The following is a 19,733-nucleotide window of genomic DNA, read 5'->3' as shown; positions in this document are numbered from 1 at the left end:
ATGAGTGATGTGTGTTGTAAGTGTTTGTGGCAGATTTTGATGCCTTGATGACTGATACTGGGGGCTCCCATTTAAAGCACTGTGGTTCAATGTCAGCCATTTTCACAGTCATGAGGCCATCCTTAAAAATATTCTTGTTTGCAGTAACAGCCAAAAAAATGAAAAAAAAATGGGTCGGTAGGTAGGTCAATATTTTTTTTTCAAGATTCAAAGTAAAAAAAAAGTACAATTTTGGTCATGGTGATTACGTAGGTATGAATTTAAACAAATGTGCATATTGTGACGTAACTGACTGGGTCCTCAACCCGTGCCTTCAGGCGCATCACTGCAAACCTCAATCTGATGCACGTTATGTAGACCAGCCTTTCTCAAACTTCTTTGACCTGAGGCCCAGTCATGGCAGACTTTGGGGTCATAGGGCTCATCTACACGTACCCAACCCCACTCCCTCCAAATCAAATTGTCATTATCATTATCACAATCATTATTATGCCTATATTGTTATACATGCACTTTCACTTAAATGTTTTGTGACATGCACATCAGAGGACTGCTTTACTAATGTAAGATATAATTAGTTTCATTGCTTTTGCATGGTTGCATGATGCTTGCATAAGAAAAGAAATACTTCTCAAAACAGCAAGAATTATATGGGTGCTATTGTTTTGGGATGTTTCCATCATGCAAGCATCATACATTGGTAGGAAATGGAGAAAAAAAATACATGTTTTTTAATGAAGTTTAATTTGAATGCCTGAATGTAAGGATTCAGGAAACACAATACCAGCTTTTTTGGCGAGCAGATAGGCGTAAATCACTGATCTGTTGATCTTTAACAGATAGAAAGTAGGCTAGCTTTTGGCCACGTTATATTCAAATTTGACTATACAATTCAATGCAATTCATTATGTTTTCTATGTTATTAGATCAAATTAATGTTCAAAAAACTAACAAGTTCAAGACAATCTTTCTGGGATCAAGTGTTGACGTGACCTGAGCTAGCAGGATAGTTACCAAGGAGCTCTTTCCAGATGTAAAAGTTTGCCATGGTTGCGTAGTGGCCTATTTGCGTAAGCGCAAAGTGGTTCTCTCTCTCTCTCTCTCTCTCTCTCTCTCTCTCCGTGTGTGTGTGTGTGTGTCTGCGTCTGCATGAGGCCATGTTCAATTCAACTCGGTAGTTGATCCGTCAGGTCAATAGCACCGCCTTCACGCCACTTCATGATTATTAGGGGTTTGCACGGCGTGTCATCAGATTTGGACGTTGCCATATTGGAGATACTCGCCTCATTAGAAAGCATTAGGCACTGAAGTAAATCCCTACCATCGTCAAGGAAAATGGTTAATTATTGCCGTGTTTTAGGTTGTACCAATAGGTCAGACTGAGAAAAACATCTGGTGTAGGTATCAACTTCCAAAAGTTATTAGAAAACCAGGGAGAAAGGAGAATAATGCCAGAAGTTATCAGAGGAAGGGGGGCGCTTGTGGTTGAACTTGGTACTTCGTCTCCCTCACCCAACTCATATGGATCTGCGCTGCCAATTAACTGTAATTTCTCGAAACATCGCACATTTTCTTGTGGTCCAAGTCCTACCCTATATGCCTTTTTGCATCTTAGCCGCATTTTGATGAGCATTTTTGTTGTTTAGACATGGCTACAATCACGTAAGATATCCAAAGTGCATAATACTCCATTGTACTTCATTCACAGAGTATCGCCAATATGGCCGCGCGTGCTGGGTTACCATGGTTACCGGCCAGAACGTGACGTCCGTGCAAACCCCTAATATTAACGTCATCAGACAGGCTGTAAAAGTGTATGCGGGAATTTCTCGCATTATGATGGCTAGAGTTGCGGGACTTGAACAAATTATGCGCAATACCCGCAGTGAAATTTAAGCCCTGCAGTGTATTATACAGTCTCTGCTCTGTTTCTATGGAAGTTCCAAAAATCAACGTTGTTCTATTAAGTGTCGTTAAACAATTAAATAGCATTCAACAGGTTGAAGCGGAGCTTTGATACCAACGTTATCGATTAGTTTCAGTTTCTCTCGCGCAGACGCCTGCATTGAATGAGGGCACATCAAAACAAAACTATTTCCTGATTGGTTGAGAAATCCTATTTTCTGATTGGCCGATAGGTTAGTAGGCTATAGGTTAGTAACTGAACAGCAGCTCTCTGAACTGAATGAGCGCACAGACAGCAACATTGTGTGACACGTTTGTAAAATATAGGCTATAGCCCTTAGAAATTTCTGTGCGGGCAAAGTTAATAATTTTCAGAAGTCAGAGTCAGAAATGCCATGTGTGGGGTGTGAAGTCATTGAAATGCGTGTGTCTCACGCTCAATGCGTGAGACTTAGGTCTGCCTCGGACTGCAATTTGAATAGATTTTGTTGTGCTGTACTGTAAAAGTAGGCCTACGGCAATTTCTTAGAGTGGCTTGAGATTAACATAGCCTACATGCTACTGTAATGTTGACACTAATAAAGATACGTTTATTAAGTAGCCTAACAAATGAAAAGTGTTTTCAGCTGAAATGGCATGAAGGCTATATGTGGACCGCCTGGACCTTTGAGCAAAACATCAAGTGAATTTTATATGTATCGTGTATTTTATATCGTGTGTGTGTGAAAGCGGTTAACGTTAACTGCAGTGCTTCGTAACATTAGCAGCTACCTGACTCATCCTATGCTGTCATCACTGCTCAGTCGGGCTGATGCATGGACTGGTGCATGGTCTGCTCTTGGACCACCATATTCAGTTTATTAATTTGCCGTGAATTATTACACAAAATGTTTATTAAATGCACGAAGAAGTATTCCTAGGTTAATGATTGATATGAATCATACAGTATGAAGGCTACAGTAGCCTAGCTAATGTTAACTAGCACTGCTAGCAGCATTAACGTTACCAACCTCCCTGCTTAACTCACCACAACTTTGTAGGTCTTGTCCCTCATGTTGGCCCCCCACAAAACCCTGACTGACTGACTAACTGACTCTCGGACACACAACAGTCAATAATGTGACCCGATTTAAAGTGGCTTTCACCCCTTTGGACACTCACTAAAACATAATATATTTCATACCTGTGGTTTGCAGCATGTAGGCTAATGTTAGCTGCATTATGTAATGACATACAATGTCGGAAATGCTAAAGGTTAGCCTGTCGGCTACCTGAAAAGTTTGAGTGTTTAAACTAACATTTACAGTGGTCTATTTGATAGTGTATTGGCCCTGACTAAGTTCGTGTGATGTATAAACCCCAATCCTTGTTGATACAAGTACCAATATTCGTCAAGAAAGTTTTTAATCACATTAAGATTTTCGTCATAGGCAGTAAAAGACTCCGCCATCTTTGTCAATATTTTTCGCAGATAAAGTTTCAAACTATGACCATAACGGCCTTTCCACCAATCAGAGGCATCACTGTGGGATTGTGGGATTGTTCAGGATTGTGGGTAATGAAGTACTTATCCAAGAGATCGAATAAAAGGCATTTATCTCAAAACAAGGTTAGTGCCCCATGTAGTCCATGAGCCACAGGGGGTCGTCACTACCACTTGGGGGGGGCAAATTCTCACTATATTTTTCTGAAAGCTACATATCTCTGGAGTATAAAATGGTATGATAGCAAGTTGGATCTTGTAGCTTTGTGGCTGTACAGGCCTTCAAAGTTGACCTCTGAAATTGAAATTCCGCCTATTGGCTTTTTTTGTTAAAACACTCATAAGAGCCCAGAAAATAATCCAAATCTTATTACTGATGCATATGTGGTGTTTGATGTTGGCATACATATTTTGACTCATTATGTGATTTTGCTCTTCATTTTGGTTGATAAAATTCAAGATTTATGTGCAAAAAAAAGCTAATTTGAGTTTTCAGAGCAACATGTTATACACTTTACTTTGAATAGACCTTATTGATCATTACTATTCTACCTTCCTTACTTTCAATTGCGAGTTGAAATTAATGTTAAATGATGACATACATAGGTCTGCAGTACAAATGTTTTTTAAATTGTAGCTGAAACGAGTACAAAGGATCTTTAATCTATTCATTGAATTCATCGTCAGAACAGGAGCACAGAGGATGCCATCTCTATGGCACTTCACTCTGCCCTGTCCCACCTCCGTAACATCAGCTGATAAACACGCGTCACACTACTCCACCGTGTGACCTTTTGATGAAGACGGAAGTATACGTCGAAACATGTCTAGGTAAAGAAAAAACATCTAATGTGATAAAAGAAAAACCAAACTTATGGATTCTGGACTTCCTAACCAACAGACCTCAGTCTCACCTGAGACCTCACCTCCTCAACCATCGAACACCAGTGTACCACAGGGATGTGTGCTGAGCCCTCTCCTCTACTCCCTCTTCACCTACGACTGCACACCTGTACATGGCTCCATTGTCAAGTTTGCAGATGACACTACGGTGATTGGGCTCATCAGCAATAACGATGAGACGGCCTACAGGGAGGAGGTCCAGCACCTAACATCGTGGTGCACTGATAACAACCTGGCTCTCAACACCAAGAAGACCAAAGAGCTCATTGTGGACTTCAGGAAGTCTAAAGCTAGCACACACACACCCATTTTCATCAACAGGACTGAGGTGGAGCATGTCACCAGCTTTAAGTTTCTGGGTGTCCACATCTCTGAGGACCTCTCTTGGACCCTCAACACCTCCACCCTGATCAAAAAGGCTCACCAGCGTCTCTTCTTTCTGAGGTCCATCTGTCTCCTCAGATCCTGGTGAACGTCTACCGCTGCAACATCGAGAGCATCCTCACCAACTGTGTCACAGTTTGGTATGGCAACTGCTCTGCCCACGACCGGAAAGCACTGCAGAGGGTGGTGAAAACTGCCCAACACATCACCGGTTCCTCACTCCCCTCCATCGAGGCCATCCAGGGCAAGCGATGCTTGTGTAAGGCGCATCATCAAAGACACACCCCAACCACAGACTGTTCACCCCACTCCCCTCCGGGAGGCGTTACAGGTCTCTCCGCATCTGAACCAGCAGGTTCAGAGGAAGCTTCTTTCCTGCGGCTGTCACCCTACTGAACTCTAGCTCTGCATCCCGGTGACATCCAACAAACTAAAGCCCCCATCACCCCCTGCCCCGCCCTCGCCTGATGCCTCCTTGCCTGTGCCTGTTGAGGTGTCCACGACCATGGCAACCTTGACAGGGACAACAAGGAGGTGGACATCCCCTAGCCCCCCCCCCCCCCCATAACTGCACTACCCTATCCCACCCATCTATCCCATCAATCTATTTATTTACAAATGTACATACTGTAATTACACTTATACTGTACATAGCCATATTCTACTGCTTTTCATCCTGCACATACACTTATTATTAATACTATTGTAATGTTACTGTTTCTGCACTACAATGGTACTGTTACCACACTGCACATAGTTGTACATACTGTACCTATCTGTCTATATGGTTCATACTAAATATCCATATTTATTCAGTTTTTCTGTCATATATTCTGTTAATACACTGCATATATCTATATTGTTCTTACTACTACTATAATGGTACCGCCACTACATTGCACATACCTGTACATGTTGTTCATACATTGTTCATATTACAGTACATAGCCATATTTATTCTGCTCTTATAAGGTAACTGCTAATACACTGCACATATGCTACTCTAAACCACCTTCTGCAAAACAACTGTATACTACTGTCTACTGAAGGGAATATTTCTGTATGATAATTTCTTGCCCCAGACGAGGTGGAGGCTTAGCCCCATTTACATGGAGAGCGTATTCTATCCATTTTCCATTTGATCTATTCAATGCAGATGTAGGTGTGAAAAGCTTCCCTGGCTGGGTACCTTTTGCTGTCTGTACCATCTGTTCCCCAATCTCCTTTGTTCCGTTTTTAGTAGACAAAGACCCTGGGTTAAACCTTAGCTGAATCATATGTTTGTGTTATTAACTGTAAATGTATTCATTTGGTTTGGTATCATTTTTATAGTCTCAGTACAAGGAGTACAATGAATTAAGTGTAAGAATGTTTAAAACATCCTGTATAACATTTCTACCTGAGGAGCCTGTCTTGTATATTAATAAGTAAGTGGGTGTGTGTAGGTGTGTGTGTAGGTGTGTCTGGGTGTGGCTGACAGAAACGGCGGGAAGAGATAGCCAATCAGAGGACGTTGTACCACGTGAACCACACCCTTGCAAATTGAGCATAAAAGGCCAGCCTCTTCCGGTAGTCTTTAGAAGAGAAATACTGAGAACATCTGGTGAAAACCCATGATGGGGTGACACAAACATGTACCTCTCTCCCATGAGGGCCACTGGCCCTCATTGAAAAGAATAAAGCCTGGATCCTGATCTGCATCGTCCTGATTAAGTCTCAAGAGAAATATGGTAGTAAAAAATATACTATCACTACACTGCACTATATTTCTTGTCCTGTCTATGCACCACCTGCCTATACTGTGTATATCACATTGTACTTTTCTGCTTTTTTGCACTTCTGGTTAGACACAAACTGCATTTCGTTGTCTCTGTACTTGTTGACAATAAAGTTAAATCTAATCTAATTTAATCTAAAAAATGATCTGCCTCTGCTTTGCCTCTTTATGGATCATGCTATGAATAGCAGCAGCAATGTCTGCATAAGTTGAGACATTGTTATTGACCTTCTGGACCAGAGACATTCCATCAATGATTGTTGCTGTATTATATTCATCTGGAAGATTATCTGATAGTGATGCAAGTTTCTGCAAATGCTTTGCAAGTGCTGCTTTAGAGGTTTTCCTTGGGGTCCCCTCAGGTGTCGCCAATGACCATGGTTAAGGTCCAAAGGGTGACAAAAGACTTCTCTCATGTCCAGTCTTTAACATGATGGTCTTGCCATGTGCCTGTGTTTTCTTTTTTGACTCATGCTCGTAAATGTATTTAATTTTTGCTTTGTCAATGTATCATGGAATTTGTGCTTAGGTGTATCTGACTCCAGCCTCTATGTCATGATCTTTGCCTGTAGTATGAGCCTGAATCAGATCATCCCTAACCTAGTGTTGCTTTGCCTGCTGTAGATATGCAAATGAACTCATGTTCCTCTGAAAATGGATTGATCCAATTTCAGTTTCTGTCTCATCAGATCTAACTGTGTACAATTTTTAAAACTGTTGTAAATGTATGTACTTGTAGATCAAGTCTTGGAAAATAGTTATTATTTATTTTCAATGGAAATGATTTTAACATCAGATGAAAGAATTTTAAGTATGATAATAATAATAATTGTACATAATGATAACAATGTGTAAAGTATGAATATTTTCACCAACCAGTTCATCTACATCTCATTCCCACATTCTTACTAGTCAAAAGTACAACTGAAATGTATAATGTAGATCATTTTAGCACCTGTGATGCAATTACCATAATTTCCCAACTATTAGCTGCAGCTTATACAATGATTATACAATGATATATACAAAATTTCTTCAGCTATGAGGTTAATACACTGGGGCAGTTAATATGGTATATGGTTTTGTTTCTTTTAACTTACATAAAACACTGTCCTGTGGCTTATACACAATACGGCTAATACACAGGAAATTACTGTATGTATTTCATGTGCCCTGGACATTATAAAATTATAATATTTATGTTAAGCTGGGTACATGTGGTGATGTGAACAATTTTCATATGGTATTCCTTGAATGTAAAGGTAATATGTGATTGGTAATCATGATGTTTTGATCTCTTGGAATATCTTGTATGGGTAGTTTCAATAAAATACTAATTTACTGAATTTTGGGGTGTTTCCGAATAGTACATTTACAAATAGTAAATAGCATAGCAATGCAGACCTATGTAATCATTTGTATTTCAAGTCTCTGCTGGGAGGTAGGAAGGTAGAAATACATTGATTAATGAGGGAGTTGGCATTTCAATTAGTGCTGCAACACGTTGTGTCTCTGAAAACGTAGATTTGCACATTATTACACATAAATCTTGAATTTTATCAACCAAAATGAAGGGCAAAATCACATAATGATTCAAAATATGTATGCCAACATCAAACACCACATATGCATCAGTAATAATAAGGTTTGGATTATTTTCTGGGCTCTTATGAGTGGTTTAACAAAAAAAAGCCAATAGGCGGAATTTCCTTTTTTCAAATCAGAGGTCAACTTTGAAGGCCTGTACAGCCACAAAGCTACAAGATCCAACTTGCTATCATACCATTTTATACTCCAGAGATATGTAGCTTTCAGAAAAATATAGTGAGAATTTGCCCCCCCAAGTGGTAGTGACACGCCCCTTTTTGGGCCGGTGGCTCATGGACTAATGAACTCTTGGTGTCTATAGGAGCATATACAATCGCTTAGTACAGCCGTAGCTGGTTTTAAGTCTACCACGTGCAGTTAAGTTTTTATGGTTTATACCGCAATTGTCAATGGAGAAATTGCATTGAATTTTTACATCCGGCATCGGCTGTGGGCGGGACTGTGCAGCTCTATTGGTCATGTTAAGCATTACTTGCAATGTGAAACTAAAATCTAAGACAGTAGAAAATGATGTTTAAAGACAAGTCTTTAAACATAATTTTCTAAGTCTTTAAACATAATTTTCTACTGTCTTAGATTTTAGACAAACAGACAAAATGCACCAAAAACAAAACCTCCGGAGAGGTAGCTACACATTTGTTGTTGCATGATAAAGCAATGAACGTGCTGGTAGGCGTTTGACATGACGTTTGATGGATCCACCGGTTGGTAGGAAGGGTGGTTTTTGGCATCATTCCCGCGCAGCACAGATGGGCGGTACAAAACTATTTTGACATGTGACCGAAGTGTCTATGAATAGCCTAACTATAGCTTACTCCCGTGAACGATATGCAGCGTCCCACTATGCTGATCTCGCAAAATCAAAAATCAAATATATTTACCATCCTGTCAATTAAGCCGTCACAGCTTCGGTGTGTGCAGCTGCATGCCCAATAGGCTACACATTCCACACATACACGTGTGGTGTAGCCTATATCTTCAACGTTCAAGCGGCTAATATTGCAATGAAGGTCAGACGTTGTCGTTTAACGTCGTATTGTCGTTTTAACTTGACCGTGCTGATTTCTGTATCACTGAACTAACTACCTAGCCTACTACGCAGTAATTGTATAGCTTACTGGTAGTGCATTAAATTACGCACAATAATGTGCCACGACGCCTCCTCCTTGATCAGCAGCATTATAATTCAAGACCTACAGATCACAATCGTTATCTTGTTGACTACCTACCTTCCTCCGAAGTATTCCTGGTAAAAAGCAGGTTATTCCGATGATAAAAGACGTCGCCTGTAAAATCATCTGTACAATGCTGCAGAATGCGCGCGAGGCAGCAATGTCAAAACACATGTTGGAAACATATCCAAAAAGTAATCCAGTGGGTCAAGAACTATAATGCCCACTTTGTAATTTTGAGAAATTAGTGGAATTGTCCATTTCGACTCCTAATATTTACGGAACCTGCGCCCCGCAACCCGTGAACGTAAACTGCGCTTTAAAAACTACTTTCACTTTCAGTGCCGGTCCACATTTTCCATGCATTTTGTCCAGCAAGGGTGTGGGTTTAGAAAAAGCGGTAGGCTATCAGAGGTCCTTGGTGCGGTCAATTGCATTGCACTTCTTTGAACAATAAAGTTACGAGGGAAAAATGAAATACTGTTGTACAACAGCAACCGACTTGGTACACTTGGCAGCCACCACGGACCGGTAGAGATGGCCAGATTAACACAATGACTGCACATATCTGTAGCCTAAACATAGACGCACCCATACAGGGGCGGAGTGGGGCACTAAAATCCACCGGGAAAATTCTGACGGCACCGCCCCCCCCCCCCTCCCATCACTACAGCTCAATTTCTCAAGCTTTTCTTTCTCTTCAGAGATTTAGGAAAACTTCTAACCATGTGTTTGGGTCTGTGGGACTCGTTTTAAATGTTTGCTTAAAGAAAAAAATATGCTATTTATTATTTATTATTCTCCCCCCCCCCCACACACACATACATGGTTAGGCTTTTGTCCAAAGCGACAGCCTACAAATACACAACAACATAATACTTAGATTTAACAGGGAACAAATTAAGATGTTTGTCAGACTATAATAAGGAGAATACTGCAGCAATAATAATGTATATTCAATCAATAATATAAAAACGATAACATGGTAAGTCTACAATAAGGAGAATCAATAATAAACATGTTCAGGGGCGTAGCAAGCGTGGGGGATGTGGGTGTTATAACGTACAGTACACACTTTTCCTGGAACACGATTCTATCCCCCACACTTTTTGTCAGATTAAAACGAAAGTAAAATATGGAAATAAACGCTCACGTAAAGAGTTGGAACCGTATGTCTAATAAGGGTGGGCTCTGATAACGCACACACAGAGACACAAAAAGGTCTGTTGATTTGATTGAACGGTCATCCAGCCAATCACATCAAGTTAGCGTCAGTGAATAACCTGAGCCGCTCTGATCAAATTCAAAGTGTGCGTCTTTCAAGGCTGCTTGAGTCTGCATTATAAAGTCTGCAGTGATCAGATTTGAGGTAGAATTGAAATGATAATTGTTACCACATTATTAGTAAACCAAAATTCACTGTCTGTCTGACAGTTTTTGTCACAATGTAGAAATGCACGAGTCAAAGTGAAAGCGGGGGTGCGCGCACCAAGGCCCTTGGCTACTGTTCTCATTCTCTGTCTATGATCTGCAGCTTTTCTCAAACTATGGGCCTCCTCAACAATTAGCTTACTGGTCCACGTAGCCGCGAAATTAAGTTATGCCTGGTGCTTCACGTCTGATAATTTGCAGCAAGATTGAATGGTATGGAACAGCGGACTGAAAGAAAGATAGGCTAAAAGTTTCCCCAATCAGAAATAGCCTTCTTATTAATTTGGTGTCATCAACTATATAGACATAGCCCAGCCAGGCCAGCACATATACGTCTCCAAGACGCTTGGAAAATATCTGAACAGCTTACATCGTTCCAATGTCTTAAATACCATCGCGTTTCATTTAGAACATCTTATTTTGATTTTACAAACAGCGGCGTCAAGACACATTTAAATTCTACATCTGAGAACTAGGACTTCCAGCATGTAGAACTCAAAGAACGCTTATCAGCGCTCATGCAATGTGTGCGTCCCTGCAGCAAGTGAAAGGTAACGCGTGGGCTAGTTTAAACAACAACGTGCATGGCTACCTGTAACTATTATTGAAAACAGCATAGAAACGGCTAATCATAATCTTTAAACTGACATTAATTAAGATGGCTATATGCAACACAATTTATTTATATTCCCTTTGCATATGTTTGGGTAGACTTAAAACGTTTTTGAATTTGAGCTTACAGTTCTGTCATTATTCTGTGTCCTTTACATTTCTACATAGGTATTATATTAATAGTCCAGTGATACCTGGAAATTAGGCTGTTGTCTGTTGTCTGCTAACCATATGCACAAAACATAATTTCTGAAATGATTTCTTCATTTATAACATGAGATATGTCTCCATGTAGGGTAGTGTCAAATAGTGAAGTGATAGCAGGTAGATAATGTAGGCCTACATGTCACATGAGCCACACAAATGAGGGGCGCTGCTTGTTCTGTCCCTCCCAAACTGCATTAAAATGATGTATTTATTTAGCAATCAGAATTTCAAAAAAGTTTCGGGGGAGAAACTCCCGGATACCTGCCAATATAGTCCGCACTCCTCTCAGAAAATACTTACAACGTCCCTGTAGGGAGTTATTTATAATTTGGCCGGATTGTTTCACTTCCCTATCCCACGACCCCCACACTTTTAAAAAGCTTGATACGCCTCTGATAAACAGCAATGTCAAATTAATCTTAACACATAAGAAGCGCTTAAGACACATAACTATTACATATGAGAGGTTCAGGTCTACTGGACCCGAGTGTAATAATTGTAGGTGATATGTAGCCTACCTTAACTGTGTCCTTCTCTTAACTGGGCCTGGTGTGTGTGTGTGTGTGTGTGTGTGTGCGTGTGTGTGTGTGTGCGTGTGCGCGCGCGCGCGTGTGTGCCCCGTGTGTGTCTGTGTCTCTGTGTCTGTGAGTGTGTGTGATATGTTGTATTTCTGCACCTGCTATTCCCACACAAAGTTACACAATTTTTACATTTCAAGCATTTTCACCTGTTTTGATTAAGTTCTAAGAAATAAGCAGTATATTAATATTTTTTTGATTGCTTTTATTTCAGGCAAAGTGGTCATCCGATCTGCTCTGGACCGAAGTCTACCAATCTAGAGGACTATCCACAATTGAAAGTATGAATGGGGTATATTCATTTCAAAGAAATCCAGCACTGTCCCACTCAACCTGACAGTGTTCGAAAAATTGGGACAGGGCATGTCAGATTGAGTGTGACAGGACCATGTACACACATTTTTATGCTGTTGGTTAAAATGCTGTGTCTGAATATGAAATTTCAGGTTACATTACACATTAGATGAGAGAGAATAAAAAAGTCGTCAGAGAACACAAAAGATGGTAGGCCTACGCATATAGAGGACGCCACCCTTATAGAGAACACAAAATACCCGCACAGAGAACACAAAAGATGGTAGGCCTACGCATATAGAGGACGCCACCCTTATAGAGAACACAAAATACCCGCACAGAGAACACAAAAGACGGCACCCGTACAGAGCAGAGAGGGACCGAGGGACCGAAGGAGAAGTGAATTAGTTACAGGAGAAGGAAAGAACAGCTACGTGGGAAAAAAACTCAAGCATGCGGAGTGGAAAGAGAGGGGTCATCCAGGAGGCAGAGGTGTGCAAACTTTCAAAAAAAAAAGAAGGCCAGGAAAGCAGCAGGGCCAGATCAGCTTTTCCCTGCTGTTATTAGACAATGTGCTGATCAACTGGCACCTGTCTTCACTGACATTTTCAACACCTCTCTGCAGTTTCACAGTGTTTTAAAGCCTCTACAAGCATACCGGTCTCGAAGACAACACAAACAACTGGGCTTAACAACTTCAGGCCCATTGCCCTCACTTCAGTGGCTATGAAGGTGTTTGAACGTGTGGTACTCTCCCATCTGCTCCCATCCACCGATGATGGATCTCTACCAGTTTGCTTACCAGTCTAACAGATCTGTGGAAGATGCCATCAACCTAGGAGTTCACTCTAGACTGCAACACCTGGAGTCAAGCAACACCTATGCACGCATGATGTTCATGGACCTCTGCCTTTAACCCCATTGATCCACTCATCCTCTTCTCTAGGTTACAAGCCATGAACATCAACTCTGTGTCACTGGATACTGGACTTCCTGAGGAATAGAATTCAATCAGTCAAGGTTAACATTACACCATCATGCCATGACTTGAGATCTCACCATCACTCTGTCAAAGTATTGAAGTATGCAGATGATACCACCATCATCGGCCTCATTGGTGACAATGATGAGTCCCAGTACCCAAGGCGGTGAAATGGGCCCAGTACCACAAAGAGGTGAAAACAAGCTCCATCTTAACGCCTCAAAAACCAAATGGTTGTGGACATGAGAAGGTGGCCTAATACCAAAGCCCCATCTATTATATTTGAACAGCCTGTAACCTTGACTGACTCCTTTAAATTTCTCGGCTCACATATCAGCCATAATTTGAAATGGGACATTAACACCACCCACCTTATCAAAAAGGCAAATCAGAGATTTTATTTAAAAAAGACAACTGAAAAAGTTTCATGTCAAGAACCCTTTTGGTGCTCTTCTACAAAGCCATCATTGAAAGCATAATTTTCAATCACTGTCTGGTATGGGAGCTCTGACAGTTGCACCAAGAGGTAATTAGAGAGAGTTGTCACCAAAGCCCACAACATCACTGGTTGTAACATTACATCAGTCCATTCCCTGTATTGTGGCGGTAGTGGGGTAGCCAGGGACGGATTAAACAAATATGGGCCCCTGTGCACAATATAAAAAAAGGCCCCCCCTCCCCCTGACCGCGACATGCGCGTGCAAGTGACGTGCGCGTGCAGCCAGCGCTTCTCTCTTTGCTGTCGCTGTGCAGGCTGGTGCACAATTTCACACAATGAAAATGTAGTACATTATGTCATATATTATAACTCAGGCCCACACAGAAATGAATTCCAGCAGCTGTTTTTATTATTAGGCTGTAATCTCTCTTTGCTGTCCAAACAGTCTACAGCAACATTTTTCACTTAACGGACCGGACAGCAGTTGTCATATTTCTGACGGACCGGTAGCAGGGACGTTGATAGTATTTTGTGAGAGGTGGTGCTGATCATATTACGGGGGGTTCGGGGTGTCTCCCCCGGGAAAATTTAGAAATTCTGGCTGTTTAATATACCCTTTTTAACGCAGTTTGTAATGGGCATACAAACTTTAACAGAGCAAGCAGGGCCCGTTTTCTGTCTGACTCAGGTGACGTGAACATTGGCTATCTGCATGATAAGGTTTTCACTTCACTGCAGCTTGACACTACCTTGCATGGAGACATATTTCACGTTAACAGTGGAGACGTTAGCAAAACTATAGCGTTTGGTAAATGGAGATGCAGATCATCTCCCTAATTAATTTCTTTGCGCAACAGCCCACATGCGCTCACTCCAGCGAGACGAGTGAAATAAGTGTAGGCCTATCTGTCATCGGCATCGCCATAGGCTATTTGCTACGATATAAGCTACTGTTAGGCCCACAACAAGTCGCGATTTATTAGGCTATCCAATCGCTATGCTGTTTTCATGAACATTGCAGGAATCCACTTCATTCACCTACCCACGAGTGGGTCAGTTTCACTTTCGCAAACACGCATAGCCTACACATTGAATGAGCACTCATAGCCTACCACTTCCACCTAATGTTATGCCTCTATATTTTATGAATTAAAGGAGGATTCCGGTGTGATTTTGACCTAAAGTGTTTTGAAACATGATACCGAGTGTGAACGTATGTCTCATAGCCCATCTCGGCTTGTCCCCTGCACTCCGAAATCTGGCGCTAGTTAGCCGATGCTACCAACAAGGCGGTCAATGGTGGTGCCTCGGCATCGGCATAGCCATGCAAATAAATCACTGCACAATCTCATATTCACTCTGTTGGATATCTGAAGCCAGTTTGTCTACTAACAACCATCATAAAATAATTCAGGCTACCTGCTTAGCATAAATCCTCAAATTATTGCTGGGGTCTTTTGCAAAGCACAGCATCTTTATTTGAGGCAAGCTGGTAGGCTATTCGAGGCAGGCTTTTTAAATTTCTAACCTGCATTTAGACATGCGTTTCGTTTGGAGCGGCATACCGGTAGGCTATCAAAAGCATACAATTTTCGGTTTGGTTTGGGATTTAATTTACTTTTGGACTGTTTGATTATTTTGCTGAATGTTGAGACTGATGGGCACTGAAATCTGGGAGATATTTGGTTCACTGTTATGTTTCATGCAGTTGAAAAAGTGTCGGGATTGTGACATTGAAGTGAAACAAGTGGCGCTGTTTATTGCGAGACAAGGCAGCCATTCATTGAATAGGGGTTGTGCTGTAGCCTAATAGAAACCTTTTTGCGTAGCCAAGTAGCCTAAATTGAGTTATTGTTTAATTATGCATGATTTAGTACTTACTTTTTATTAAATTTGTAGGCTGAAATGCCTTGAGTCGCGCAACAATTGTGTTTAAATGTAGTAGCCTAGGCTTCAATTACCTTGAAAGGGACGGCAAGAGAGTAAGCTTGAGAACGTGTGTTGGAGACAGGAAAACGACTTTTCTTTGCCATCTGTAGGCTATTAATCCAACCAACAATATAATAAAATATTAAGAAGAGGTGTTATTTCATTGACTTAAATTGAAACAATGTCTTCTAGTGCTGATGGACTGATGGCAATTGTTGGTATAGGCAATTGTTACCCCGTCTTGTATGGGAACCTGCCATTATTTGTCCGGCTATAAATAGAATCAATCCCGGCAATAATTTGAGGATTTATGGTAGGCCTAGTCTCCTGCTCAACATGACATTAGCTGTTATGTTTATTGATAACAAACTCAACTAGCCAACTGATCAACTCGTTTTCACTACTAGCCTAACTATAAAATACAAGTCTATACCCAACATTTTTGTTCTAAGACATTTATTTCAAACATAATTTCAAGACACAAATTGGAGAGCAGAGCAGGCTACCACACCCCAGTGATGGGCCTATAGCGTTCTTACGCATTCAGTGTGGGATATAAACAAGCTGAGAATTTAGCGGTGTCACTGCCTGTCACAGACGTGGGGAGCTTTTTGAAGCTTGGGATAATGTGGTAGTTACTACAGTAACAGTATTTATTGTTTAATTTTATAAATGCTTTGTTTAAATGCTGTTGGAACAAATAGTTGTTGATTATAAAGTAAACTTTCTGTGTGTTCTGGACTGGTAACTTGTTTACTTGGGGATGAACATGTTCCATGGGAATGTGTTTAAATGTCCACTGAAATGTATGCAAATGCCCTATACATAAGCAAAGCATTTGTAGTTAGAGCTGAAAATTGCAATCTCAAAAGTTCTTTGTATCCTGCAATGTAGTATGTTTTTGTTGGTTTGCCACACATTGATCTGATTTCATGATTTTGTAGAGGGTAACAGCAAATATGGGCTACAAACAGAGGAGGAGATAGGCCTATGTCAGGATCAGGCATGGACATTGGTAACCATTATTCAGAGAAGAAGAGAGAAGTGTAAGTGATGAAGGACAACAGCAAGTGATGAGAAGAGAGAAGTGTAAGTGATGAAAAGCAAAAATAGCAAATGATGAGAAGGACAGCAGTAAGTGATGAAAGAAGAGAGTAAGTGATAAGAACAGACAGAGAAACAGACTGAGACAGAACTTCAACCTCAAACATTTTACTGTCTTTTTGGTAGATCTCTGGCATAGATCAAACAACAAAAGAGCAGTCAGGTGATGGAGAGAAAGGAGATCAACAGAAGGAGGTGCAGAACATTTGCTTAATGATACATTACATGCAACCTCACACTTAAACGTGTATGTGCCTAGTAATTCAATAATAATGTTTTCTACTATAATAACACCTTTTATGTACTGTATATATATAAAAAAAATCCTCAGCTAATCTTTACAGTTATATCCGGTCCAGCCGAGCTAAGCCCAGGTTGTCCTTAAAGTCTAGAAATGCCCCTGAATTTAAGTATAGGCCTAACTAGGCTATTTGATCATGTAGTCTATGTTTGGATCATAGGCATGATGATTCATTCATGGCCTCATGAAATATCAACATCCCATGTTGCTTTTAAAGTATTCTACCATTGGCCCAAATTAAATAATTCTCAAATAAATAAATAAAACTAGAATTGCACATAGCAAGAAGCTGGTCTGAGGGCAGATCTGGCGTTGTGCTCATCTCACAGTTTTGACCATTTTTATCAAAAAATATTTTGAAAACAATCAATGGTATTATCTTAATATTCTGGCAAGTTTATGGTCGAAAGTGGGCCAGAGGTGGCGATCCGATATCTGGAAATCTGATGTCACTATGGGTTTGTGTTCACAATTTGGTCCCCCTCACTTTCAAAATATCTCCTGCGCCCCTGTGTTTCTGTATGATTTCACACTTTTGAATGGACTCTTCTGTGTTTAGCCTAGCTTATGATGTTCCGTATAATTGATACTTCTAATGCAGTGTGAATGCACTCTTTCTGTTTGACACTAATCTAGTTCTTAAAGTTCTTATTATTTGATACTTCTGTTTCAATAACTAATGGTCCGATGGCAAATCATGTGTTGTATGACGTTAGAAACGTTCTTAATGTCCTTGATTCTTAAATAACCCATTGTATTGACCAAGTCATGTGTATGTGCAGAGAGGGTGTAATGATACAATGATATTATGATACTGTGCGAGGTATAAATGTGTGTGTGAGAAAACAACGGTTGGTCTCTTGGGTGCACAGACTTTGTCTCTGTATCCTGATAGCCTGATGCTTATGAGACCTCTCTGCGCAGAGATTAATAAACTACTAACAAGAAAGACAAACCTTATTTCAGACTCTCAGTATTTATACATCTTTAAGCTAAAAATTCTTCCACATAAATGGCGACGAGGATGGGATTCCTTGGCTGACAACGTCCGGAATTCAAGGCAAAGGTGACTGATCATCCTGGACAAATTCCCCAGCCTCATTGTCTCCAAGTTGAGACCTAGCCTGAGGACCGGACCGTCTCCACAGGAATCCCAAGTAAGAAGGAAGAGGGCAAGGATCTACAAGGTCACCTCAACCTGTTTAAACGGTGAGAAAAGAGTCTGATATAATGTTTAAAACTAGGTGTACCGCAGATCGGTACAAAATATGACCGCCGCCCAGTCCAGCACATTTTGTCCACAAAAATAAATCACGCTGAAAGGCCTATAGGATTCTAACTGTCTCACTAAATTGCATTATCCACACTCAATTCTAACTGGTATCTGCTAGACAAGTACCAAAACATGATTAGTTCATAGATTTCACATGTAAAATTCATTTTATACAACCCCACCTCCATCTTGCCTGTTCATAATTCTGAGAAATTCTTGAATTGTGTGCATGTGTGCATGTACATGTTTATGTTGTGTGTGTGTGTGTGTGTGCTTGTGTGTGTGCCTGCGTATGTGCCTGTGCATGCATGCGTACATATGTCTACTGTGTGAGTATGTGTCATATGTATGATTACTGTGAATGTATGTGTGTGCGTGTGTATCTGTTTGTGCACATGTGTGCACATGAAATGGGTTAACATGACCCCTGGAGGCAAACATACGGAAAAAAATGGTCATCCTAGGCCCTACAGTTCTCAAGATATTCACAGACAACTGTGTCTGCCCTACCCTCCTTTCGGGGGTCCAGTCCAGCGGGGGGGCTACAGATCAAAACGAAAAACGACGGTTCCATGCTATCCATGTGGGGTTACATGCCCACCAAGTTTCGTGTACCCCGGTCTTACAGTGTCCTGGGAATCCTTGATGGAAATTTGGACATGCGAAAAAGAAAAAAAAAAAAAAAAGAAAAGAAAAAAAAATCTGACTAAACCTATATGACCGCCGCTTCGCTGCGCGGCGGTCATAATAACGGACAGTAGCTCTTCAACTTGGCCCGTTAAAATGTGTATGAACAGTCTAGCAACGCATTTCATGAAGGCCCTTTTGGACATGTCAGTTATTTGCACCACTGGGTAAAATGGCATTTTGTTTTAGACTACTGGTATTTAATTTGTGCATTGACAATAAAGCTGAATATCATATGAACTAGATGACTAAACTTATGCATATGTAGAAGAAACATTCACAAAAATCCATGACATGACCTCTCTTCTTGATAGCTGTTGAAAACTGCATGGAACTGACAGGGATTGTTTTGTTTAATAATAAATAAATAAATACATTATGCTGCTACCTTCTGCTTTTCCCAAATACAATGTAGCCTACAGGTGTACCTTTCATCAATCCAGTTGCAATGGATGGACTGTGATGAACTGCCCTACTTGTGATTGTTTAGATATTTTAAAGGTTTTATAACAATGCTACAAATGTTTTGGCAAGTGCTACAAATTTGTGCGGCCCACAAACACACATTCCAATCAAGCATACACAAAAGTTTCAAGAGTTCAAGTAGAAGACGGAGACAAATTTATTAATATGATTTATTTTCGTGGAATGGATGTACAGGACT

The 19,733-nt window shown here is 40.7% G+C and overlaps 1 protein-coding gene across 5 annotated transcripts in view; it reads right to left on the bottom strand.

The window, feature by feature from the left end:
* The window catches only part of il15 (interleukin 15), a 53,372-nt gene extending 43,604 nt beyond the window's left edge, over nucleotides 1–9,768 (bottom strand). For all 5 annotated transcript variants that reach the window (XR_012988677.1, XR_012988678.1, XM_076294958.1 and 2 more), the window contains exon 1: nucleotides 9,290–9,768. Coding sequence is in view for 2 of the 5 variants with exons in the window: in XM_076294958.1 (XP_076151073.1) it covers nucleotides 9,290–9,406 (117 nt within the window). In the remaining 3 variants the exon portion in view is untranslated. The remainder of the gene's footprint in view (nucleotides 1–9,289) is intronic.
* Nucleotides 9,769–19,733: the final 9,965 nt, after the last annotated feature.

Source organism: Alosa pseudoharengus, unplaced genomic scaffold (assembly GCF_046254945.1).
Source record: "Alosa pseudoharengus isolate Yale_2024_CS ecotype anadromous, Long Island Sound unplaced genomic scaffold, YU_APseudo_1.1 YU_APseudo_1.1_scf_2, whole genome shotgun sequence".
Classification (NCBI taxonomy): Eukaryota; Metazoa; Chordata; class Actinopteri; order Clupeiformes; family Clupeidae; genus Alosa; species Alosa pseudoharengus.
This window is presented reverse-complemented; position numbering and strand designations above follow the sequence as displayed.